This window comes from Anabas testudineus, chromosome 13 (genome assembly GCF_900324465.2).
Source record: "Anabas testudineus chromosome 13, fAnaTes1.2, whole genome shotgun sequence".
NCBI lineage: Eukaryota > Metazoa > Chordata > Actinopteri > Anabantiformes > Anabantidae > Anabas > Anabas testudineus.
The window spans coordinates 20845012-20870757 of record NC_046622.1 but is presented as its reverse complement, the minus strand read 5'-3'; the positions used below and the strand labels follow the sequence as shown (position 1 = coordinate 20870757).

General features: G+C 39.7%; 1 protein-coding gene across 2 annotated transcripts in view; it reads left to right on the top strand.

The window, feature by feature from the left end:
* The window catches only part of LOC113164224 (CD166 antigen homolog), a 35954-nt gene extending 17898 nt beyond the window's left edge, over positions 1–18056 (top strand). Inside the window, exons 2-16 of one of the 2 annotated variants that reach the window (XM_026363410.1) lie at positions 5978–6084; positions 6300–6516; positions 6652–6716; positions 7156–7243; positions 7487–7660; positions 9198–9322; positions 9476–9608; positions 9953–10065; positions 10160–10286; positions 10586–10707; positions 13227–13359; positions 14669–14698; positions 15146–15257; positions 16118–16253; positions 16358–18056. In XM_026363410.1, coding sequence (XP_026219195.1) covers positions 5978–6084; positions 6300–6516; positions 6652–6716; positions 7156–7243; positions 7487–7660; positions 9198–9322; positions 9476–9608; positions 9953–10065; positions 10160–10286; positions 10586–10707; positions 13227–13359; positions 14669–14698; positions 15146–15257; positions 16118–16220 — 1649 coding nt within the window. In that variant the 3' untranslated portion in view covers positions 16221–16253; positions 16358–18056. The remainder of the gene's footprint in view (positions 1–5977; positions 6085–6299; positions 6517–6651; positions 6717–7155; positions 7244–7486; positions 7661–9197; positions 9323–9475; positions 9609–9952; positions 10066–10159; positions 10287–10585; positions 10708–13226; positions 13360–14668; positions 14699–15145; positions 15258–16117; positions 16254–16357) is intronic. The other variant, XM_026363419.1, reaches the window with a different exon arrangement.
* Positions 18057–25746: the final 7690 nt, after the last annotated feature.

The following is a 25746-nucleotide window of genomic DNA, read 5'->3' as shown; positions in this document are numbered from 1 at the left end:
ATAGATGAATTTGGGCAACTTGTCCACATCAGCAGTAGAATTGGAAAATGTGGATAATATATTTATTATTACAGCCCTTTATCATTTCATAATGGCAAATATTGTCGGAAATTCTGGTTGCAGCTCCTCAAACGGGATGATTTGTTGCTTTTCTTTGTAATACATGACAGTCAAGTGCCTTTGGGTTTTGGATCCCAAACAATACAATAACGAATACAAAGAAGAAGAACTGTTGATATGTAGTTATTTGCTGACATTTCGTAGCAAATTTATGAATAATAAAAAATATTGGCCCATATATTGAAAAATAGGAAAGTATAAGATGAGATTGACAATATGACACTTTTACGCTTATGGCTGTAGGATTGTTTCCCTTAGATACTATTTCCCAAGAAGATAAGAGTCATTGAAACCTTTTTTATTTCTTGTGAAAGTGAAACATGAAAAACAGTGGCATGTACAGCACATACAAACAACCTGGGATTCAGCACTCTCTCTTCTAAACTAGGTAGAAATGATTTAGCATTTGAGTGCAAGACAATAAGACTATCCCTAGATCTTATATTTGAACCTAATATCCAACTTAGCTGCAGCTTGCAATAGCACAAGTTGAAAAGGACAACACACAAAGTCAGGCAGTGCAAACAAGACCAGGAGCTCTCTAGAGCCACGTTTTTTGGTAATGTTAATGTCCTCATAAATATACAGAAGAGTACATATATGACAGTGTTGTATGAAGGCCCTTGTTACATTCTTTTAAAACATGGAGACTGACTCAGCTGTAGACATCGGTATTTTTTGCAGCAAACTCCACAGTGCAGTATAAAAATACCAGCTGATGCCCATAGTTTTATGCTATAAAGATGCTGACAGGCAATTACAGTAGGCAGGAAAAAGCAAAATTATAGAGCACACAATGTTGACGTTTGGAATGGTGTTTCTATGGTTCAGCCTGCAACTAAAAGAGAAACTGCGTGAAGGGGTTGTTGTGCAAGTGGGCTGTCAGTTATCCATCAGCAACATGATTACACCCCTTCCCTCGAGAGAGACAGATGGAGATAGTGAGGATGTAGCTGTGTATTTAAAAAAAGAAAAAAAAGTCCTCTTCAGCTAGCTGGTTTGGAACACTTCCTCAGCTCGAACGGGTACTGTAAGAGAATACAAATACAGCCATGTGCTTGTCATTGTCACTAACGTATGAGCTAAGGATGTGAGCAGAGTGAAACAGGTGACAAGCGGAGGGTCTATAGAGCCCGAACAGTAAAGCACTAAATAGCTCCACAGATGCTTTGGAGACCAGGAGTCATTCGCCCAAACCTTCCCACTCCTTTCCACATGACTCGGAGTCCCTCTATTTATCTTGACAGCTATTAATGAGAAATTGAGCTTATTAAATCACTGATCTCTCCTCATTTCAGATTCTTGATATGGGTAATCAAAATTCGGCACATGTTCAATTATTAAAGAAAAGACGAGGAACAGAGAAGCCGAATGTCACGGGAGGTTAGGTTTTCTTTGATTTCTCGCTCCTTAGGCAAGCGCCGTTCAGTGTAAGAATCTAGCCTTTCCTCAAGTGTTATTGATCTAGTTGAAGTGGTCCTGTCTGCCCCCTCACAGCTGAGCCGCTTCTGAAGCGAGGCTATTTGCCATCAAGTCTTCGCGGACATGCGCCATGGGATCTTCCATTCACTGCACAATCCTCATTTTCAGCACTTAATAAGTTTGAGCCTCTGTTTTCTTTTGGATGTTGCAACTGAAAGACACACACACACACACACACACACACATACACACACACACACAAATGGGACGGCGCAAGGTAGCAAAAGAGGGATATAGAGACTAGTGTGGGGAGGTAGCTGATTTCCCTGGTGAGCTTATATCTGAGCTGTCGTCACCTGTCTCTTCTCTGGGATAGAAGCACCTTAATCAGGAACATGAAAGTATCTCCCGTGGTGCTGCCTCCTGTCTCTGTCACTCGCATGTCTATTTCTTGATTTGCCATCAGCGGATATTCTTTGTGTCCAGCGTGAAAACTCAGCTTTTAGTACAGATGAATTCCCATCAAGCTTGAGTTGGGTTCAGAAGACTGGCGCGGCCATATGTAAAGACTTGAATGTAGTTACTTTAAATGATGATGTATCCGAAGTCTGCAGCAGGAAGCTGATCCCAGCTCTCATACATTCATGTGTTCTATACAGCACTGTCCTGCCCATCAAGACGCAACTGTTGAAGTGTCACCACTTTCTCTGTCCCCTCAACATATCGACACTTAATTTGAGGCAGTCACTTTTTTCTTTTGTGTGTATGCGTGTTATTTGTCAATGTGAAGTCACACTGTTCACCTACTTTTGTTGAGGAGGATTACCTTATCTCAGTAAGCAGCGGGAGCTTTGTCTTCTCTAACTCAACATGTGCGATTAGTTCTCATTGTGCAGCGGCGTAATCTGTGCAGATAAAGTCCTCTCCTCAATACAGACTCGTTTAAAGTTCTCAGAGAGGCTGAACACAGCTTTATTTGAATATTCAAAACCGCCTATTTGAATTTGAAATGTAAGGAGTCTATTATACAGGAAGTGTGATAACCTTTCCAATGCTGCAGTGCTTGCAAGTGTAACCTGAATATAACCGACTCTTCTTATTTAACAATTGTGTGATTCAGCAGAGCTGGTCGTCCGCTCCCTCCTGAGACGCTTGAGTCTCACCATTAGAATACAATATGTGGACCTGGTTGCCAACTAGATTCTGAAAACCATTTGGATCCCTCTTTGACCATTAGATTTTTCTGGCACAAACACATCCAGGTGTAGCTCATAATGTAGCTACTGACAGATTATTTTTGGCATGCTAAATGATTTAAAAAAAAAAAAAAACAACAAGAAAACTAAATAGAAATGTAGCAGGGTATGATCAGATGTGACAGATATGCAAAGCATGTGCCCGCGCCATGTGCAGGGAGCTCATTAACTGCCTCCTCTTAATAGATTTACAGTGTCTCCATTTTCCTTTTTTCCACCCAGAGTGTGAAATCTTTTCTGCCTGGACCCGAAACCGTCTAACTGAAGCCCGTTCAAGCATGAGAGTCAGTTCTATTAGATTTACATCAGAAAGACAAAACAAGCGAGTGCGGGACGGCTGCATCAGCATGCTGTGTTCGCACCAGCAATCTGCATTACCATTTCAGGTGGATCGGACTGACGTACGCCAAATTGCCCAAACCTGGATGTGAACAAGACTGTGAAATGCAGGCACAAATTCACCGTCCAGCAAACTGTCCGTTCGCTGCTCACAGTCCTACTTGACACGTACCGTGCGACCGCATTCCACAAAGCTCATCAAATTCCTAATAAAATAACTCCCCATGCCTAATCATTCATTCAGGAGAAAGTGTGCAAACACCGGAAGTTTGGTAATAAATTAGGTGACATTTTGACTAAGGGAAATTACTTAATGAGCCCAATCAATGCATGACTTTAATCGAAGTAAGCTTTTAATCCTTTTAATTCACTTCATAATGCGAGAGGAACACACATTAGGTGTGTCAAATCGTGGACAATAAGAGCAATCAATGCAGGAAGTAGTTTTAATTGTTCTTTAGGTGACAGGTGACAGAGCTTATCCCTGTGTCGGGTGAAGAATTCCTGGTAAAACTGTCAGCGGCTGAAATGTAGTGAGGTTTGTTTTGTCAGTATTAAATGTCACAGAGCCTGATTTAAATGCAGGGATTGTACCGTATGTGGATATCTGTGGTAGCCTATCTGTTTCTCCAATCCTTTTTTTTTTTTTTTTTTTGCTGGTGGTGGGGGGGGGTTTACTGCTTTGATGCTCACATAAGCAGTTCAGTGCTTCACAAATAGAGCTGGAAGCATTGATTATAGTCATCAGCGCAGTTATACACATCTCTTTAAAGCCCTTTTGTTCTCCTCTATGTATAGTTTGCTTCCTGTCTATGGAGCCGTAATTCACACTGAATTACTGAATTACTGCACCCGTCACTCCAGCTGAGTTTGTGCAACTTTCACAGTGAATTAGGGAACAGGTTAAAAACGCTTATTTACTTCAATCTGCCCAGTAATAGCCAAGATGTTCTCTTTAATTATTGTTACCTTTGTTTTTGTAAATAGCAAAGATTAAAGTTAAGTCACACGGCATCTGACTTTGTAATGTTTAAAGTGTTATTTACTAATGTGTATGGCACATAGATAGACATGTTGAGCTACTATGGCTGTTAATTCCATTGTTCCTGATGTTATTAATTATTAGTTGACTGAGAATCACACTATATTTGTTAGTTTAGTTTCTACTTTTAGATAAGAAGGTCAAAACCACTGCAATGTGTCTAATAGATTGTTAGCGCAGCCGATCGCGATGACTGAACACCAGGCAAGAGTTTGCTTAATTGTAGACCTTACTAAAAAAATGCAGTTTTTAATACTGCAGTCTTGTACAAACTAAAACAAGCAATGTGTAAAATGTTAATTAAAAACAGGCGTTAGCGAGCAAAGGGGAACTGACCCAAGAGGACAGGAAGTCAAGGCAGTAATGGAAACGGCAGGAAACTATTTAAAAACAGAGCCCAGTCCAGAAAACAGCAGTCAGGAAATAATTCCTGTTTAAAATCATATTATTACACCGACTGTCTGCTTGTCATCTGCTAGTTGCACTGGCCTTACAGACAGGCTGCTTAGTTGACACTGATGTTGTTTCAGGGTTGACAGCTCATGGATGAGTGACAGGTGTCGCAGTGTGAAATTGTCCAGCTCAGTGTCAGGATCATGGCAGTGACAGCTGAGTCAGTTGACTTAAAGCAAACTAATCCATACTGTATATACTGTATGTGTGTGTTTGGCTCTTTATTTATGTAACCATTTGATCCATGTGATTAGTTGTCTTGATTAACAAATGACACCTGAGGGCGGCGGGGTGAACATGCGGGAAACAACACCTCCGAACCTGCACGCTTACATTGAACTGTGCAAATATTTCCTGAGGGTCCCAGTTGTTACTCTGTCTGGACAATGGTAACCATAGTAAAGGTATTTACATTCATTCAAACTGGATTTAAATGAGTCCCACACACAAAGCAAATGAATTAACCGCCTCATATTTACACCGCACCAAGTCCGATGAGCTCAGAGGCAAAAAGTGTGAGTGCCAAACTTTGTTTCAAGTGCACAAATGGCATTAGGGTCTGCAGCTGTTTCTTTGTGCGTGGTTATAATCAGACAATTTCAAGGCTGACTGCACACTGAATATTTGAGAGGTCTTCATTGTTTTACACTTTTCCTGTAAATCCACGGACGGTATTTGTCACCGATTCAACGGTGAGCTGGACGGGCCGCTGCTTTATTCTCCCGCACTCCGCTGCACTGCTGATGAGCTGTTTTGGATTTTAGCTTTCAGACGTTCCTTTCCACACACCCTCCCCTGCGCTTACCTTAGCCTGAACTCCGAGAGGTCTCAAATGTGAATCTGAATACCAAAAAAAAAAAAAAAAAGAAGAAACGCACACACACACACACACACACCTCATTTTCAGTCAGGCCATGGCAGCCTCTTCTTCCTCGCAGCCCTTTGGCTCTAACCCCTCATCACAGCCCATTGAGACTCTTCTGCTGGCACCCTCCTCCTTCTCCCACTCCCCCTCTCAAGCACTTTGTCTCCATGGCGATGTTTTCAATGAAATTTGGGGCAGGAAAGGTTGTTTTTCTTTTTTACAAAGGGAGCTGTAAAATTAGCAGGACTCTGTAGAAACCGCTGTTCTCAGTGTACTTAAGTAAACTCTAAGTGGTATTGATGAACGTCAGTCAAATATCTACAGAAAGCCAGGACTTGGAAGCATTCAGAATAATAACGATTTCAATTTTCAGACGGAAAATTTCATGCTGTGTTGGAGCTAACCAGATTAGCTTCTCTGAAGAAAAAAAAAAAAAAAAAAAGTAATTGAAAAATGTGGCTCGGCTTTTCTCGTCTGCAGTGAGCGGTTTGGAGACTGTTATCGGGCTGTACGGGGAGACACTCGAGATCCCGTGCAACAATGGAGCCATAAAAGCCGAAGATGTCCTCATCACTAAATGGAAATATGTAAGTCAAGCAGGTCAATGGATTCAAAATGGTGAAGTCCGTCTGACACCCACTTATCATGTCTGAGCCACTCCCAGTCTGAGTGCACACACTGTCCATTAGGCCATGCATCTGCCCCTCCATATGACACTGCATGAACAGAGGGTGCATTTGAACTGGGAGCCAACGCCATATGTGACAGACGTGTAACACGTGCACTGTGCTCTGCTCTCCAGGACAAAGGAGAGGGGCTTACAGGAGACCTGCTGGTCAAGAGGAACAACCTAAACGTCTCCATCAGTGCCACCGATGAATACAAGGGCCGTGTGAGCATGGCCCTGAACTCCAGCCTGCTGCTTTCTGCAGCCAAGCTGAGCGACCAGCGCACGTTCACCTGCATGGTGGTGTCTGTTGCAGACATCACAGAATACCCAGTTAACGTGGTGATCTACAGTGAGTAGCTCCTCATATTCCTTCCCTATCCTCTTCTACTCAAGTCAAGGTGCTAACGTGACCAACAGCAGCTCGCACACACAGATCTGTTAAAATAACACCCTGTTCGCTAACACATTTCCTAATGTGTTTCAGAGACGCCGGCAGGCCTGGAGATTTCTGACAGAGTGGAGGAACTGGAAATTGGCAAACCTACGAAGGTGGGGTGTTTAATGATAAACATCGCTTATATCTACATTATTTTAAGCAGTAAATCATCATGGGAAAGCCCTCTCTTGAGCTGTGGTATCTGGAGGCTTAGCAGAGACCATGTTACTACAGTAATGAGTTCTTTGAAGTGATTCTCATGAATTAGTAAAGAGCAGAATCCCCCCCTTACTGCAATTAAAATACCCCAAGGAGCTGAGGGGCTCTAGAAATGCTTTGGGCATTTCATGGTCGATTGCGTAGAAAACTCCTCAATCCTCAAATGCCAGGGAGGCATTAAAAAACTAATTTGCTCAGATGTTTGGTCATTTAAAAAGAATGAATTCATGGAATTATTATTATTTTTTTATTTCCATTAATGCGGTGTGCTTTTCGCTCACGTTTTCTCAAGGTTTTTTTTTTTGTTTGTTTGTGTGTTTGTTTGTTCAACAGCTGGGAACATGCGTGGCACAGGACGCCAATCCAGCAGCAAACATCACGTGGCTAAAGAACAATAAACCTCTGGTGGCTGATGGGAAAGGTGTGTGTTCTCCGTCCTGCTCCATTTTAAAGGCTAACAAAGCAGCTCTTCTGAGTGGTTTTGACATTTATAAATATTACATACTGAAATGTTTTTATTTGCTCCCGCTGGGGTTGGCACTGTAGATTATTTTTCCATGATGAATTGTGCTGCACACAGCGGGTGGAGTGCCGTTTTTTTTTGGTCACTACACTGTTGTTGCGTATTTTCACACTCTGAGTTGTTTGTTTCCTGTTTGTCTAGGGATTTCCATCCAGACCTCCGTGCTTGTAGACCCCATCACTGGCCTCTCCACCACATCCTCCACGCTGGAGTACTCGGCCGAGAAGGAAGACGCGGACGCCCAGTTCGCCTGCAGCACTCAGCCCACCGTGGGTGCAGAGCTGGTGTCCTCTTCCATGACCTTCACCATCACCTGTGAGTCACCCAACTCCACTTACAACATTCACCTGAGCGCGTCTCTCTGCATCGCACCAAAGGCTGTTTGTAGTCGAGCTGTTTCCCAGAGTCATTTCAGCAACAAATAAAAGACAACAATGCAGCTCGATGGTGGCTTGTGCTGTTTCATCATCACCACCGGCTATGAAAAGTTAATACTCTGTGCTGTACTTTCCTCCCCAGAAGGAGAGATTTTGTCAGTGTGATGTGTTTTTTTACTTGTTAGCAGGATTTCTCACAAACCTGCTTGCAGACGTCTATAATATTTTATTTAGTTAGGTCATGTGCCAAGGAGAAAGTTGTGGGTGCGTGTTTTTGTTACAGATCAGGATCCAGCTGTGAGTCCATACATATAGACTTATTTTGCTCCTCACTGAGTGTTGCACGCTTGGACTCACCAAAGTAACAAAGGAAGGTCTTCGCCCAAAGAAGTGTGCTTTAGTGAGGGATGTTAGATGATGTTAGATACGAGGCGGGAGATGGTGAGCTTATCTTTGAACCAGACTGACTGCTCTTTTTCCTGTTTCTGGTCTCCGTGCTAAGATAAGCTAACCATCTCTTTCCTTATATAGAGCCTAACATCATCTAACATCAAGAGCGAACATCCGTTTGCACAAAGTCTTTCCTTCGTTACTTTGGTTCATTCACACCACAATATTTTGGTGGAGATCCAAGTCTGGATGCACATCAGTGCAAGTTTTAAATATCGTCTACACTCAAAAATGATTAAAAAAAAAAAATCAGACCCGTGGGCAGACTTGAAGTTATGAACGTATGAAAAGACACAAAGGTACAGCAGATGTTTTTTTTTCTTCACATTTGGAAAATCGCTCTCGTCATACTGTTTTATACCAGATGAATCTATGTAAGATGTATTTGTATCAGTGCTTTTTTTTTATCCTGTGAGAATCCTAAGCATTTCTGCAGCATGTTTTTTCTTTGGCTCTAAGTTTTTTTTTGGTATGTGTTTTTTTTTTTTCCTGGTCTTGTGAGAACTACATCAGCAGCAACTACATTTTCATTTTCATCTTTAAAACTTTTGATTAAAACTTTTGATTCCTACTTAGACAGACACTGTTAATGGCCCCTTGTTGTGGTGACAGCAGAAAAATTAGTGTTGTGTTACTGTGTGGTGGGATTTTCACTGAATGCAACATTCAATATTGAAGTTAGCTGCCTTAGCGCTGCCTTTAAAGCAGAACCTGTCAATGCCGAAACACTTTCTTCTCAGGAATGTGCAGAGTTTGTCTCAGACGGAGCAGAAACACAGAGCTTCAAAAGGTTTCTCTGGTCGAGCGCTTCCGAATTTGACCACAATTCAGCCTTCTACTCTGCTGCAATTTGATCGTAACAGGTTGATCATAACAAATAGCGAGGCAGAGAGTTAGAGCTCTCTGGCACAGTGGACCTGTGCAGTCCTTACACCCAACTGCTGGGGGCACACGTTCCACCTGTTACACCCTCCACCTTCACATGCATCCCATTTCTAACTTTCCATCTCCTGTTCTCTGCTCAGACTCCACAGAGAACATCGTCCTTCAGGTCTTTGCTCAGGATCCTCTAGTAGAAGGAGACAATGTGACTCTTAAGTGTGAGGCAGATGGCAACCCTCCTCCTACCAGCTTCAACTTTCACCTTAAGGTACATACAGTCTCCGGCATCTCATGGGAAATTTCTCCTGTTTGTGCATATTACAGCTTTGCGGCTCTGGATTCACGATGCTACTCGTAATTCTTCTTTCATAACGTGTCCTAAACTAATCATCCACCATTGTGTGACCGTCTGTCTTTGAAGGGAGAGATGGTGAAAGTGGAAAATGGAGATACTTACACCATCACGAATGCCTCACGTGACACCACTGGGGAATACAAATGCTCTCTCATCGACAACCCCGCACTGGAAGCCTCTGAACACATCACAGTCAGCTGTAAGAAACCAAAACATTGTTATGTTGTATTAGTTGAAAATGTGAAATTGCGGCAATTATGGCTCGCACCAGTGTCATTTCCTATTCTACATGTAATTTTATTTGTTGATATAAGTGAAAAGCGTTTCTCAAAGAAAAGAAATTCTCAAATCTCTTTTTGCCAGCCTTCTTGTCTTCTTGTGATTTGTGGAGGAGAGTATGTGTGTGTCAGCCACACTGCTTCTAATAAGCTGCATCTGCAGGGCTGTGAGCCAAGAGCATGGCTCTATGGTTAACAACAGGGATGTTTCAGCCCTTATCGGGCCTCTGAACCATCTTTTCACCATGCTGTTCTCACTTTTCAGACCTAGACATCAATTTAAGCCTCTCGGGGAATATTGTCAAGAATGCCAGTGAGTCCTTAGATCTAACTGTCCACACTGAAGCTTCTGCAGAAGCAAAGGTCTCCTGGACAAAGGTAAAAGCAATCTTTTATACAACAAAGCTCAAAATCAATAAGAAAATCCTGTGCCTGCTAGAGACAGTGCTGATATTCTTTTCATTTCATTCAGGATAATGTTAAACTGGACAAGCAGCCCAAATTTACCAAGCTGACATACTCGGATTCAGGCCACTATGAGTGCAAGGTGACGATGGGGCTCCTCACCCGAAAAGCTTCTTTTGACCTGATGGTTGAAGGTAAGGACTTAAAGGAAACTACGACAGTTTAGGAAACACACTTGTTGCTGAGGGTTAGTTGAGACTCTTGTTAGCTTATTTTATTTATGGTTGTCATTCATGACAGTCAAGGTCACCTCACAGATAAAAGCTAAAATGATGTTATATTGTTATATTATAATAACAACATTTCTCATTTAACTGTTGTTAAGAATTTGAATGAGCACATTTCCCCAAATTAGGAAGTTATTGTTTGGCGCGTCCATGCTCGAAATGCAACCATGACAAATCATTTTCTCACTTGCACGGATCTGTTGCAGGTGCTCCAGTTATCACACAGCTGTCCAAACAGCGCAGTGAAGATGGCCAACATAAAGTCTTGATTTGTCAGGCTGAAGGTTCCCCAAAGCCGGCTGTTACCTGGAGCATCAATGGCACCTCGGTATGCAAACCCTCATCATAATTACACGATCTGCTCGCACACTAATTGCCGTAATTTGTGACGATCAAATCCAGTTTTATACATAGATTTATTTGTGATTCCAAGAGGGTTTTATTTCTTCATGTGCATCTCCTCTGCAAGCACACAACATTGTTCACATTCTTCTATGAACTCAAATGTTCTCAAGTCAAACTAGAGATCTGTCAGTTTTGTTATCAAGGTGCTTTATGATCGGAGGTTTTACACGAGATTCTCTGAACATTCTCTTGGACATAGATAGATGCAGTTAATAAAATCACATTTAGTGTAAGTCTGAATACACAGCGCCAGTAAATATAACTGGTATTCATGGTGAGTTCATTTATGGTGTCTGTGCCATAGTGAGAGACTTGTAGTGGGTGCAAATTCAAACTACATAAAAACAAACACACTTCGTGCACGTGCTTTATCCTCTGAGAGGATATATATATATACTCTGAGAATGTTAATGCCACTGTAACATTTCATACCATAGATTTATGATTTTTTGCACAGAGGTATTGTTCACATACATCATTAAGTTTAAATGTATCATCCTAAAGGGCAACCTCAGATTTTCAACTTGCTCCCTATTGTACAATATATGGATGTTGTTAAACTTCCCTCTACCTTCTATTTTAATGTTGCTTGTTTTTCACCAGTTTCCTGGTTGTTCATACCACAGAGAGTTTTCTAGCCAAGAGATATTTTTCTAATACAGAGAGAAGTTTAATACCATTCATATAGCTGAGCTCCCCAACCAACGTAGAATGACAGGAAACATGTTAAAAATTGTTGGCCTTTAAGATTTCACTGTTGTTCTAGACAACAGAAATACAACACAACCAATTAGTTCAAGCTGCTTATGAGTATTATAAATGACAGAGCAGGATTACATGCAGTGCCTTGTGTAGAATCTATTGTAAGAATGGTGGACAGTCGAAATAGAGGGATTAGTTGAATACAATACAAGTTGTATGAAAAGATATTTTTGAAAAGTAATAAATATAAATAAAGTCAGTAGGTTAGTTATTGAGATTAAGCATAATCTCAGCAGTGTCAAACCATTTAATAAAGCCATTCGGCCAAAGTTATAATCACTTAGAGTTTGATTAAATAAGATCTCTGTCCATTCTTCTCCTGTAAAGCAGTCACTCTCCTTATAAATCAAATCAGTGCTGGTTGTCATAGAAATTCTGACAGTAGCTCTTCCTATGTAAGACAGCAACAGGTTTGCTCTGCAGCAGCAGCTGTAGTGCCATCTTTAGGACGCACATTTAAAGCGGTGCACAAGGTGAATGGAGACCGGTTTTGGCTTCAGTCGGAGCTACACATGAATACTCTTTAGCTGCCTGGCCTTCTGAAAATCTTTTTTCTTTCTGGGCCTGCACCGTTCACCATTTTTTTACATTTCAAGAACCGCTCTTTAAACAGTGAAGACTAACCACTGAGCTGCTCGTGTGGCTGTTTGAACATAATGGCATTGTCTTCCTCATACCAGTCTATGAATAACATCAGCTGAGATGTGAACGTGCGACCAAACAGAGGCAGCCTGTTTAAGCCTCCTCCCCCTGGACTCTGTGAAGAAGCAAAAACAGAGAATTCAAGGTTTGCCAGTGTTTTGGTCCTGAGACAGTTCATGCTTTTTGCTACTGCCCCAGTACTGCAGAACAAGTGAATACTCTCTGTTGCGTGCATGCTGGTTTGCAGTGTTAGTATTTCTCCCCTGCCGTTGAACTTAAATGGTCCAGACATTTCTCTGAGGTTATGCTCAGTGTTTCGAAAGGGTAGATTTTGTTTTGTTTTTTTTGTTTGAGGCTCGAGCATAGTCATTTTCTGTAGGCTGTCATGGATACAGAAATTGTCTATATTTTTAAATGGACCCATTTTTTCTCCTTTGTTTCTGTGCTGTACCTGTGTGCACACTGATAGCAGAGCCACTCAATGAAACTGTGTGAATTACATTTGAACCTGAGGTTGTGTGTGTGCCGGCTGGTCCAGTTCTTTTCAACCCTTTCAGTCTGCGTCCAACCTCAGAACCTCAACCTGTGTGTAATAATTAATCAGTTCAAAAGGTGCACACAACTCTTTCACTGCGGGACAATGTATTGTGGAGATAACACATATTTTTACATTTGGGTGAAAGTTTATTTTTTTTCCTCTCTCTCTCTTTCTCTCATCAAATCCAATTCAAGCCTATTCACAGAGAGAATATTATATGACTTGAACACAGGCTCAGTAATGCATATTTACAAAATGACCACATCCTCTTGTATATTTAAAGGATGTGAAAAGGGTGTTGGCAGTTTGTCTTTGTGTCTGGGTTTTTCCTCTGAGACTCAAGTGTCTATATCCCACAGGCACACACACCGTGTCTTTGTCAGGAAAAGCCCTAGTGTTGATACCATATCGCCCCCTAGTGGTACAACAATACCTTCTTAAACTTGACCATGTAAGATGTGGGAATGCTAACATTGGTGGTTTCTTTTTCTCTTATTCAGCCTGAGGAGAGTCCTTTCATCAATGGGAAGATAACACACAAGATCACAGTTGTGCCTACTGCAAATCTCACTGTCACTTGCTCAGTGGCAAATGAGTTTGGCACAGCAACCAGAGCTATAAATGTATCGTCCTGTAAGTACAAAGTGGTGGTATGGTCCACTCATCTCTCCGCCTATTTTCCCTGAGGACTAACCCCATAATCTGTGTAGATGGTTTCCTACTCTGTTCACTAACCCTTTCTGTCTGCATGTTAACTTAACATATTGTTGAGATGTTTCAGTCAAAGTACAGTAATTCACCAGGTGTGTGACTGACATTAAACCCCCCTAATTTAGGAGTCTTTTTAAATGGTGGTTAAAGGGCGACTTACTTTATAGTATTCTAGTTTGGAGAAGTACATGTACATGTACTTCCCTCTGCCTTCCCTATACTGCAGTATCTCTCTGCTTCTAGCTCAGAAATCCTGATGTCATCTAAAGCTTTTCAGTTTAGATGATGTCATCTGGTTGCTCATTATATACAGATTGTAGTCTTGGTCAGCCTTTGCTCAAGTAGAACGCTTCTAAATTACATTTTGCGAACTGAAAAACTCCCCCTGGGGACGTCATTGGAAGATTTTTTCCAATAATAGAACATCTAGAGAAGGCAGAAGGACATTTTGAACCATCCATATACAATACATATACTCCCAAAACTAGAACGATAGAATACAAGGTGAAAGCATTTTAGCATTTACGTGCCATTTTGAATTTGGGCTGACATAAACTGTGCGGTCATTTCAACCAATCAGTTAACATTATTTGACCTTTTGTTATTCAATCTTTATCTAACCGGGTAAAAGCTTGTTGAAGTAAACAACCTTGTTTCTTCATCCTTTCTGACAAGACAAACATGAAACACAACTTCAATAACTAAGCAACAACATATGAAATTTGAATAACTGAAGACATAAATTAGTCATAAATAAATAGTGGATTTAAGAGTATGGCAGATATGGTAAGAACAAAGACTAATATTAATGTAAAAAAACTTTTTTTTAGGGACTGACTGATTTTATTTGCTTTGTTACATTGGTACTTGTTTGTCTTTTAATGATCTGTAACTGAACATCTAACTTTTTACTGTCACCACATCACAGGTGCACACACACACGTAATCGATGCATGCACCAAACACTTGTACACACTGCTGGTCACTGTATCTGTGCAGTGTTAATATCACCCTCTGCTTTCTTGCTCTCTCATTCCTGTGTGTTTGGGACATCTCTTTCCTCCCTCGCTCAGTGTGTGTATGTTGGGATGCTGGATTTAATCTGTTCCCTCTTTGACCTACTTGCATGCTAAAGTAGAATAGAAGTAGAGTAGTAATTTTTCCAGACATCACGCTTGCCTTTTTTTCCCCTTTTGGTTGGTCGTTAATTTTATTTTATATCTGATTTCAGTATTTGAGGAGGTGAGAATGGATAAACAAGGTAAGTTGTAGCAGTCTTCTTGCTTGTGAGACACAGTGGGAGGGGGGGTGGTGGTGGTGAGGAAGTGCTATAGGGGAATCAAGGGAAAGAGGGGTCTTTATCAGACATTTACCTTAAACCTTATGTTGGACTGTACACGTGGAAAATGAAAGCTTGGACACTGTGCCTCTGTTAATAAAACACAGATGTGAAGGAGTAAGAGGAATGGAGCTACCAGCATCCTGACAAAATGCCAACATTGTCCATAATCCCATTGGCTGATGAAAAGAGTCCTGAACTAAGAATATCTGTCATTAACATATAACTCGATGAGTCATAACCATGTACATTGTGGATGTGTCCATTCATCAGTGCAGCTGGGCTTTTTTTTTGTGTGTGCTTATATTCAGACTCTAGTGAAATGTGGCTCTAAGATCTCTAATGTTTTCTGTTCTGTCATTATTACAGACCAGTCAGACGACAGCGATCAAACCAAGCTGGTAGTTGGGGTTGTGGTCGGCCTCCTCGTTGCCACAGTCGTTATAGGCCTGGCCTACTGGGTCTACATGAAGAAATCCAAGTGAGTGCAGAGAGATGCTGAACAGAGCGAGATGTTATCATTTGGTTCAATTTAAGCACATATTAAATAAATGATATGCTATGAACGTTATTTCGTACATACGTGGGCAGCTACTAATACATGCGCATGGATTCTAAATGGCATGAAACACAAAGTAGTCAATTCCTAACAACTTCTGGAAAAAAGCCACCTACACACACCTACTCCCTGTGGGAACGCAAATATAGACATTTTCTGTGAAACCAGCAGATGCAGAAAGTATGTTTGTGTTCCCATCATTACTGGCAGTACTTACATGATGTGCCCAAACAGATCAGTACTTCTATGCTGAACGTGAGGTCACAACAACCTCCTGGTGTAAAAGTAACAGGTTATGACTTTTGGGGTTTATTTACTGGAAGTATTTCTGGGCCCAGTTAAATCATGCGTTTATTCTTTTTTCAATTTATAACGTAAAAAACGACAAAAAAAAAAACTTTCTTTCCAAAAACAAAATGAAAAAACAGATACCAGTCTGTTTTCCAATTTTGTGCTCAAACTTTATCCGGGTTTTTTATTTAGATTTTGGAAACGACAATTGTTGAAATTTCTTTTTTGGATTTTTCGTTTTAATTTGAAAAACAAATGCAGGACTGACACTTCCTGGGTGGTTTCCTTACAACCTCGTTACAAGACTACGTGAAGTCACTGCTACTTAGCCTTTATGCTAAGCTAACGAGCCGCTGACACCAAAACAAACAAATCTTGGTTGTGAATCTGGGGCTTTTAAGGTCATTCAACACACAGTCGTACAATGTACAGGTTCAGTGCAACGTGGAGGATGTTTAGCGTGTCAGGTGACTATGTTTTCTACTAAACAGGCAGGGCAGCTGGAAGACTGGCGAGAAGGAGAACGGCTCTTCAGAGGAGGAGAAAAAACTGGAGGAGAAGGTGGAGGAGAACAGCCAAAAAGCCGAGGTGTAGAGAAACAGCGAGCATTCTTAGGGAGTGTGGAAGGTAGAGAACTAAACGACTCCATCAAAAGCTTGAAATACGTGTGACAAAGTCGTCCTCTGTCCGGTGACATGTTTAATTAGATTTGTCCTCCTCTTTCTTTTCAGTGAGAACATGGAACTTTTGCACATTTCTCTTCACCTCTGTCTTTGGGGAAAAAAAAAATCTGAGTGTACATTGGGATGAAGACAGTTTGGATTTGGTTTCAGGGAGAATTTAACTAAAAAAGCATATCCAAACACCCCCCCACCCCCCACCCTGAGGCCCCTCAACCCCTCACACCTCCACTCCTAAAAACAAACAAACAAACAACAAAAAAAAAAGAATGGTGACTGTTGACTGTATGTGATATACGTACATAACTTGTCTGCACTACTGATACATGTGTAAACCTGTCTATTATTAAAACTCACGTTTGTTAGAATGGAATTGGGGAAATGGAGACGACGCAGATCTTTTTGGTTTTCTTAGTCGATGCAAGTATTACTTCTAGACCAGTTGCCTTTGCTGTAAGGATGTGTAGGCCTGCATTAGTCCAAGTTCAACACTCTGGCCCTTGGTGACGTACTGTAGCAGGGACATCATCGCTGTCGCTACTTAGTTTCATGCCATCGCTGTAATCAACCTCTGCCTTCAACACACGTGGACTTAATCTGTTTACTTGTACATTTGACACATTTTAGTTTGCTCATTCAGGCGATAGAAAAAATGTTGAACTGGAGATGAAATTCCTGAAAGGGCTAAGGGTATATGGTTATACTCAGCATTAGTTGTAGATGGTAATATGATTTACATGTTGCAATGCAGAATGTAGGAGATGTGCCACAGAGTTCTTCGGTATTACATCTTTTGTATTTTCTTTTTTTTTATGTTATTTTGTTTTCTGTGTGAGAGCAACTCAGTTCATTTTTGCCTCTTTGTCTCTTTTTTTCTTTTTCCAATGTACTGTACAGTCCTCATACCGCTGTAAAACACAAGCAGGTAGATTACTGAAAGGATGTAAAAGCATAATTAAGTTAATTTACTAGCTTTAGTTTGGCCGCGCACATTATTTTATTCATGCTTTTCCCAAGAAAGTGTCCTCGAGCCTGCAGCGATGAAGGGATATTTTACTTGATCTGTTAAGGCTGCGAGTGAATTCTCAGCTTGTGCTCCATCACTGCTGAGGTATAATTATTTTTTATTTTATGTTTTTTTTTCTAATTCAGTCATCAAGGACGCAGAGCCGGCACGGTTTTCTCGAGTGTCTCAAAGTACGTGGCCAGTATGCGTTTGCCTTCTTTTTGAAATCTACCTGGAAATGCTTCAGTTTGTGATGTGCACTAGGGTTCGTGTTTTCATGTCAAATTTGTGTAGAATATGATGGAATACGCGCAGCTGTACATGTCACAATTTTGGTCCTTTAAGAGCATTTATGAAATCTGGAAATGTATCATGAGCAGGATGTAATTGTGAAGTATGTGGTTTGAATTTTCTTTTTGCTATTTATACTGTACAGGATTAAATATCCTGGTAGGCAAATTCAGTAACTGTCACATATTCTCTGATTAAAACCTTTGATAAATTGCTTGCAGACAAAAAAATGAAATAAAAATTAGTTGTGTCATCAGTGGGCTGCTCAGCATCTGGGTGAATTATAGATTCAGCATGTGATAATCTCAGACCTCCGAGCTGCTGTTTGTCGCCTACTTTATGTCAAACCATCGAATTGGAAGAACGACCAAAGAAAGTGAGCATTGTCATGCAAGTATTGTAAATACCTGATGTTTGTTTTTGTACTTTTGTTTAAAATAAAGTGTACATTTGGAAAAGTGATGTCCATTCAATGTTAATTATGTTTTCATGCTTTTCGTCTCTTTCATATGATTACCTTTTGAAATAAACAGCAACACACTTTCACGTTTTTCATATAAATGCAGAGAATTTCTTGTGTCTGGAAAAAGTAATTAATTCTGCAGTAGTGCATTTAATTAAATTAATTGTAGCTCTAGGTAAGATTTAATAGGCTATGCAGAATAATCACAACCGTTTTTTGATCAACATTAAATGCATACATTTCTTCAAATACACAGATACATGTATATTGTGATTTTAATTAATTTTGTATGTGTAACATTGTGAAGTGGTGCTTGAAAGTTTGTGTACTCTTCAGATTTGTCTAAATTTTTCCATAAATATGACGTAAAGCTTTATGAACTTAATTTATTTATTTATTCTGGTAGCTGATCAAATGGTAAATATTTGTGTGGTGAATTAGTATGTGAGCCTGTGCTTTCAGCGGTTGCTGTGACGAGCCAGTGTCACAAGTGGTTTCAGTCTCTTGAAGCCTGTGACATTGTAAAACTAGTCACGGCATATGACTTGTCTGTTATTAAATCAGCTTCTTCTCAGACAGTCTTTGACTAAAGAAAGTGTACACTATGAAATGTAGGCCTGTGGACATCTTCATCAGCTGCTGTGCATAATCCCAGCAAAATGAACTTCTGATGCCATCCTGTGGTGAAACAGTGAACTGTCACAGCCAGCGGGGCAAACGCTTTGGTTAGAGGATATAGAGCAGCTGTGTGAAGATCCATTTCATTCAGTTCAGAACTTTATCCACTCTGAAGTGCAGATCAAATTACCTTTACGCTATAATAATGCTACTGTTTCGCAACATTATCACTGACACAAGTAATCAGGCCTATCAGTTACCAGCACTACATAGTTAGTCTTAGCAATAGCTGAAATGATGCTTTTCCTCATCTCACACAAACTCATTTGATGAATCGTGGTAATTCAGTTGAACACATAACTAATAGCCGAGCGGTTCGAGCTCAGATTGAAATGAAAGAAAACTACTTCTGCTGCGTCTGACTCTAATGGAGTTTGTGTGATTTAGAGTAGTTGAAACGTACAAAATGAGGGCTGATGGAAATATGCTGTCACATTGTCTGTGTGTGGCAGCATCACTGCTCTAGAGCAAAATCCTAATAATAATTTGTAATAACTTGAACTCTGACTGTTGTTCAGTGTTGCAGTCCCATAAGGATAATTAGCCTATGAAGTATATGAAGTCATATTCTGAGAAAATTAACAATATAATCTTTCATTTGAAACTGGTTTATAGATTTTGTATATGTTTACTATTAATATTTACATACTATCTAAAATTCAATGTACAAATAATAAATAACTGTCGGACTCATTACCAAAGTTTTGAATCAAAGTTTACTATTACATTGATAGATCTAATAAAAGCTAAAACTCTGTGGTGGCTTAATGTTGAAAATGGTTTCTTATTTTGACAGTCGGAAGAAACACAGTGTGTATACAGTAATTTAGTGAAGCCCAACACCAGCCAATTACAGCACATGTAACACAAGCAACAGACTCAGACGTTTGGATGAAACCAAACCCATTTACACACACACACACAAAGGAAGATCGTTTCACTGAGCCCATGAATACAACACTGTCACAAAGTAGAAACCCCCTTTTCTCCACGCCACTTAGGGATTTTTAGTATTGTTCTCATTGAACATGATATTCTGTTGCTGTTCGCTGTTTTTGTTTAAGTCATCCAGTTTCACCACATTATGGGCTCTTTCTGATCTACTCTGAGCACACTCAGGCAATTACTGTGTGTGTGTGTGTGTGTGTGTGTGTGTGTGTGTGTGTGTGTGTGTGTGTGTGTGTGTGCGCTAACAGGTTGTTTCATACATTCTTCAAATAATTTAACTTAAACTTTGTCCAGGACTTGATTGTCAATCAGGAAGTGAACTGATCCACATTAAAATATATTTTATTACATCATTATCAGTTTCATTTGATTTACTTACAATAAGTGTGAGTGAGTATGGTGAAATAATTCAAATGTTCTGGGTTTTGTTTAAAAAAATTTTCCAAAACTAACAAAATATTAAACACGTGTCACAAAAGCCAAATTTTCCCTCAAACAACACAACTTGTTGCCAAACTAAAATATTTTTTCAGTCCGTCATTACGCAGTGGACAGACTGAAACCTCTGTCACCTCGTGTTGTGGCTATTTACTGATACTTTACATAGCTGTAAGATGAGACCAAAAAGACACCACAGCACAAATTGCTCTTTTCTTCTGTTCATCAAGGTATCACTGACATGCAGCACATGCAGCAGGCTTCATTAAACTAAACTAAATACTACTGTAAAGATACAGATATTATAGTTTTTAAAAAAAACAGCCTTCACAGTTAGTCCACTTGATCCATGTATGTGAACCGTAACACCGAGGTGGCACCTTTTACACATGGATAAAGACTGGTTGTTGATTATGCGTGTACTTTCTATCAGCTGTGAATAGGCGTTTCTTTCTTTGTAAGACTCAATTCAATAAAATTCAGGGTTTTTGAATGACTTGTGTTAACTGTTTTGAAAGAGGATGGAAAATACGTGTGAAACCAAACACGTTTGTAAGACAGCTACAAGTTGCAATCTCTGCATGGGATGCCAAGTAAAAGCTAGTGGACCAAACAGAACTGCTTTCCATTAATGCCAGAGAGCTGTAGAGTATAGGAGCATTAAAAAACATTTGATCTGCAGTCTTGATCTGAATAGTTTTGCTATTGTGAAGTGTACAGGAGTTATCAGAGAAATGGTCATTTTGAGATGAAGTGTTGCTTTCAGCAAACATCCTGATGAACGATATTGACGTATTCAGGAAAAGGGGAAAAGCAAATGCCATTACTGCAGTGGCATTTCACAGTATAAATGATTCAACGTTTTAGAAAATGTTTGCAACTTTGCTAAGAAGTACAGTATGTTCAAACAGCCCCGTATATTCTGCTATAATATACGTTGCTAAAGGCCATTGGACCAATGTTTGTATACAGTAAGTTTTTATATCACTAAAAATGTCACTTATCAACCTGGATTTTGCTCAGTTGAATTTACGGGATGTGCTGGTTCAGTGGTATTAAAACAAAAGGAGAGAGATAAGAAGAATGAACAGGTAAAACAAAAAAGAAGAAGAGAAAAGAGAAATGGAGGAAAGGAAGTGGGAGGGGGCGTTTGCCAAGAGAAGAGTTGGGCTATGTCTTTTCTATGCAGGGCAGTTTCATTTTACAATAAGCATTGTGATATATCTGCAATGCAGGTAAATTATGATCCTCTGCCCCCAACCCATATTTTTCCAAACCTGGTATATTCTACTTTAAAATGAGACTTTAGATTAAGGCCATTCTCCCTGGTCGTTTGTTCTGCGTGCTACTGCAGTGTGTAGTGTAACATATATCTTGTTTCATGTCCCATGGGGGGGTCACCAGAGCAGATTATGGTCCACACAATTATTTGGCACAGGTTTTATACCAGATGCCCTTCTTGACACAACCCTCCCCAATTATCACTGGCCTATGAGAGTGCACTGGCCTGTGCAACCTCAGTAGTTGGAGTCTTTTTGGACTTGTTGGAGGTCCAGTGTCTTGTCCAGGGGCAGCTCTACACATGGTCAGCAGGAGATGGTTCTCAAACCACCAACTGTAGAGTCAATGGGTTACCACTCCGTCACCCCTACATATTATTTATCTAAACTGTTGATAGGCTGCTTGTGTCTCAGTGGTTGTATTGATTTTGACATTTCTTAATCTCCTGTTTAAATCATACAGTCAGTGCAGCCTAACGGGTCTTATGGCACATTGAATAAGATTGTTCATCATGCTGATGAAAAAAAGTTCACACCAGAGGAGCGGTCTAAATAAATATTTGGTTGATTTGAATCATCATTTTACCTTCATCGGGCACAACTCATCCACAAGGCTCTTCTCATCAGCTGTGGAATAATTTCCTGCAGTCTTGTTCCACATGTAAGTGTCTGTGAGGATTCTCAGTCAACCAGGTCAAGGTTATGGCCTGAATGATAACGAAGGTCTCATCACTTCTGATGAAGGTAAAATGTCTTCAACTACCTAATAGGAAGTCCAGTTGCCATTGAACAGCAATTTTAGGAGGTTCCACATACAAATTCTCTTAAACACCCTATAGGCAGCCCACACACTCCCATGCTGGTTGCAAATTTAATTTGACTTGAATAAATCCTTGGATTTTACATCACTCCTGCACGGAGACAGGCATAAGTCCCACCTGCTACTGTATTATTATTTCTTATCATATATATATTATATGTTGTATATTACTGTATGTATTATATATGGTGTATTTATACTCGTGTCATGCTTTCAGTGCGACCCTGTTCTCTGTCCCTGTCATGTCCTCTTTCAACCAACAGATGTCCTCAGACTCTCTCTCTTGCCTCTTGTCCCCAGTCACACTCTCACCTGACCCCGCCTCAGTCTTCCCACCTTCACACCTGCAGACAATCCCATAATTAAACTCGCTGGGCCACTGCACCTGATTCTGCTCGACTTATTTACCTCTACATATATACTCAGCCCGAGTTCCTTCACACTTGTGTCACCGTTCTTTGTTGACAGTCATTGTGCCTACCTAGGCAACCTGTTTTGCCTGTCTGTTGCTGGACGATCTTTGTGTTTGTGCACATTCAGACTGTCTTTTTGATTTTATCCTCGTCTTCTCCTTTTGTGATTTTGTATTACTGGAGCATAATGTTTTAATTATATATAATTTGTGATACAAACTTCTGACAACCGTACACCATAGGACTCACTCTAGCTCTATATAATTACATCACCAAAGCAATCAACAAAGCAACATGCATCCCCTAATCACAAATAAATCAGGATGGATGGCTCTCATGACATGTTAAGGAGTAAAATCCAGATTTGGATTTGGCAGCTCTGTAAATAAGTTTCAATTCTACGGATATGTCTGTGTAAGTTGGAGAGAGAAAGAAAACTATTATGATGTAGCCTCCCATCAAGATGTAGAATACACTTGTTGTGTTTACAGAAGCATAAAAGTGCAAACGGCAAATTGAATAACTAAATGTTGCATTCGAATATCTAGTCCGATCACTCAGTGGTTTGAATTGATCCTCTCCTTTATCCTCTCTTGTGACTGGAGGATAAAGTCCACATTCTGCAAAGAAAACTTGCTTAAAAATCTTTGGCTAAAACTGTTAGTTCAGCATCACTTTGAGCTTTGAAAAATGTAAAACTATGTATCTTTATCAATGAACATTTGTTTTCCTTTTTATATGTCTCTTATATAATCAGACACATCTAACATCAATTAGCAACATATTTTTCTCTCTTTTAGGTCAGGACCTTAGACTGAAAATAAAGATTTAATAAAGAAGAAGAAGTGTCAGTACCTTAGTTGATGGGATTAGGAACTAAATTTAAAACTAACTTTGATCATGGTTAACATTGTTATTATCATTAAAAGATACAACCATGACTTGACAGAAACCTTTCTTTGTGAATGGGTTCTTCCACGTACAACAAGTGCAACTCTCAAGCTATTAACTGTCAAGTGATGCATGATGAGAAGTCTGTTGGTTTTGTTTCTTTGAAAGATTAATATAATGATATGTGTGAACCCTCATCGAGTCATGAGCTCTGGGTAGTGACCGAAAGTATGAGACAGAGAATACAAGAGGTAGAAATTAGATTTCTCTGTAGGGTAGCCAGTCTTGGCCTTAGAGATGGGGTACTGAGTCTGCATATCTGGGGGGACGTTGGAGTAGAGCTGCTGCTCCTTCATACTGAAAGGATCCAGTTGAGATGTTTTGGGCATCTGGAATTTGAGGGCCTCCCATTGGAGGTGTACTAGGCATGTCCTGGTAAGAGAACTGTAGAGTATAGGAGCTTGGGGGTCTTGGGTTATTGGGATCTCTAGTCAAAATAACTAAAGTTTAACATTTCTGATTGGCCTAAAAATAAGTCAGATGGACAAAACATATTTACAAGAAGATAACAAAAAAAGATTAGTTGATTTCACTAAAATCATCAGAAGTCTGATGTTTTTCAGTGTGGTTAACTGTCCCAGTCACAGATGCAGTAATGAGTGGCTTGGAAAACAAATATATTTTATAGGCAAAAAATATAAAGCTGACTTATATGAGTCGAATGGTACTTATCTCTTGCTAAAATAAAAATTTCTATATTTCTTATGCTGCACTGATCATCATATCATCATAACCAACCAGCAACTTCTGACCTAACCTAACATCTTCCTTCTTTAAATAAGTGCTCCAACATTAATTTCTTGACTTCAGCCCTTGCCATAATTCAGATTGGGAGGATCACAGAAGATCCTGGCTTTTTTCTCAAGTAAAACCAGACACCAAGTGACAGCTAAACTGGAATAAATATTAAGTTAAAGTTAATACTTTTGGCACATCTAAGTAATATTACATCTTTGTTAATGCCTATGTATGTAAAGATCATATAGGCAATGTAATATTAAAATGTTTCATGTGATGTTCAACTGAAATGGATGAATTAAATGCTATTATTGTTTTATTTTCACATTGCAACATTAATACATGTAAAATACCACATTCAAACTAATTTTATTGTCTTACAGTGTTACCATCGTACTGCATAAAAATCATTGTGTGCTGTTTTCTCAGCTCACAATCAACAGGCTTTTAAAGTTTCTGTAGTATAGTATAGTATAGTATAGTATAGTATAGTATAGTATAGTATAGTACAGGCAAACATTATTGGCAACCTTCCCTTAAAGAAAGAAAAACCATTGAAGTCATTGAAATAACTTGAAACTGACAAAGGTAATAATAAATAAAACTTTACTAAAAATTAACTCCTGAAAATCAGTTGATTTGTGGTTCAACAGATGTTGATGAAAAAACAAAGTAATGAAACTGGCCTGGACAAAAGACGGCACCCCTAGAAAATATATTAAATAATTTTACCATAGGGACATGTTAAACTAATGTGTGTCCTGTATTTAGCATTACAGATGTCTTCAAACTTTTAATCATTCAGTCTGCCTATTTAAAGGGTGAAAAGTGGTCACTGTGCTATTTGGTATCATGGTGTGTACCACAGTCAATATAGACCAAATAAAGCTAAGAAGAGAGATGCCTCAGGAGATTATAAACAAATAGACAAAGGTGAAGATTATAAAACCCTCTCCAAGCAGCTTGATGTTCCTGTGACTACAGTTGCATAAAATTCTTAGAAGTTTAGGTCCATTGGATTATAGCCAACCCCCGGGACGTGGCTGCAAGAGAAAAATTGATGACAACTTGAAGAGACAGATCATATGAATGGTAACCAAAGAGCCCAGAACAACTTCCAAAGAAATTAGAGGTGAACTCCAAGGTCAAGGTACATCAGCATCAGATCAGAGCATCTGTCAATGTTTGAGCCAAAGTGGACTTTATGGAAAATGACAGAGAAGGATTCCACTGTCGAAAACAAATCATTAAAAAGTGAGAAAAAGCATATTGACAAATTGCAAGGCTTATAGGAGAATTTTCTTTAGACAAAACTGGAACTTTTTGGCAAGTCATATCAGCTCTATGTTCACTGACACAAAAATGAAGCATAAAAAGAAAAGAACACTGAAACATGGAGGAGGCTTGGTTATGT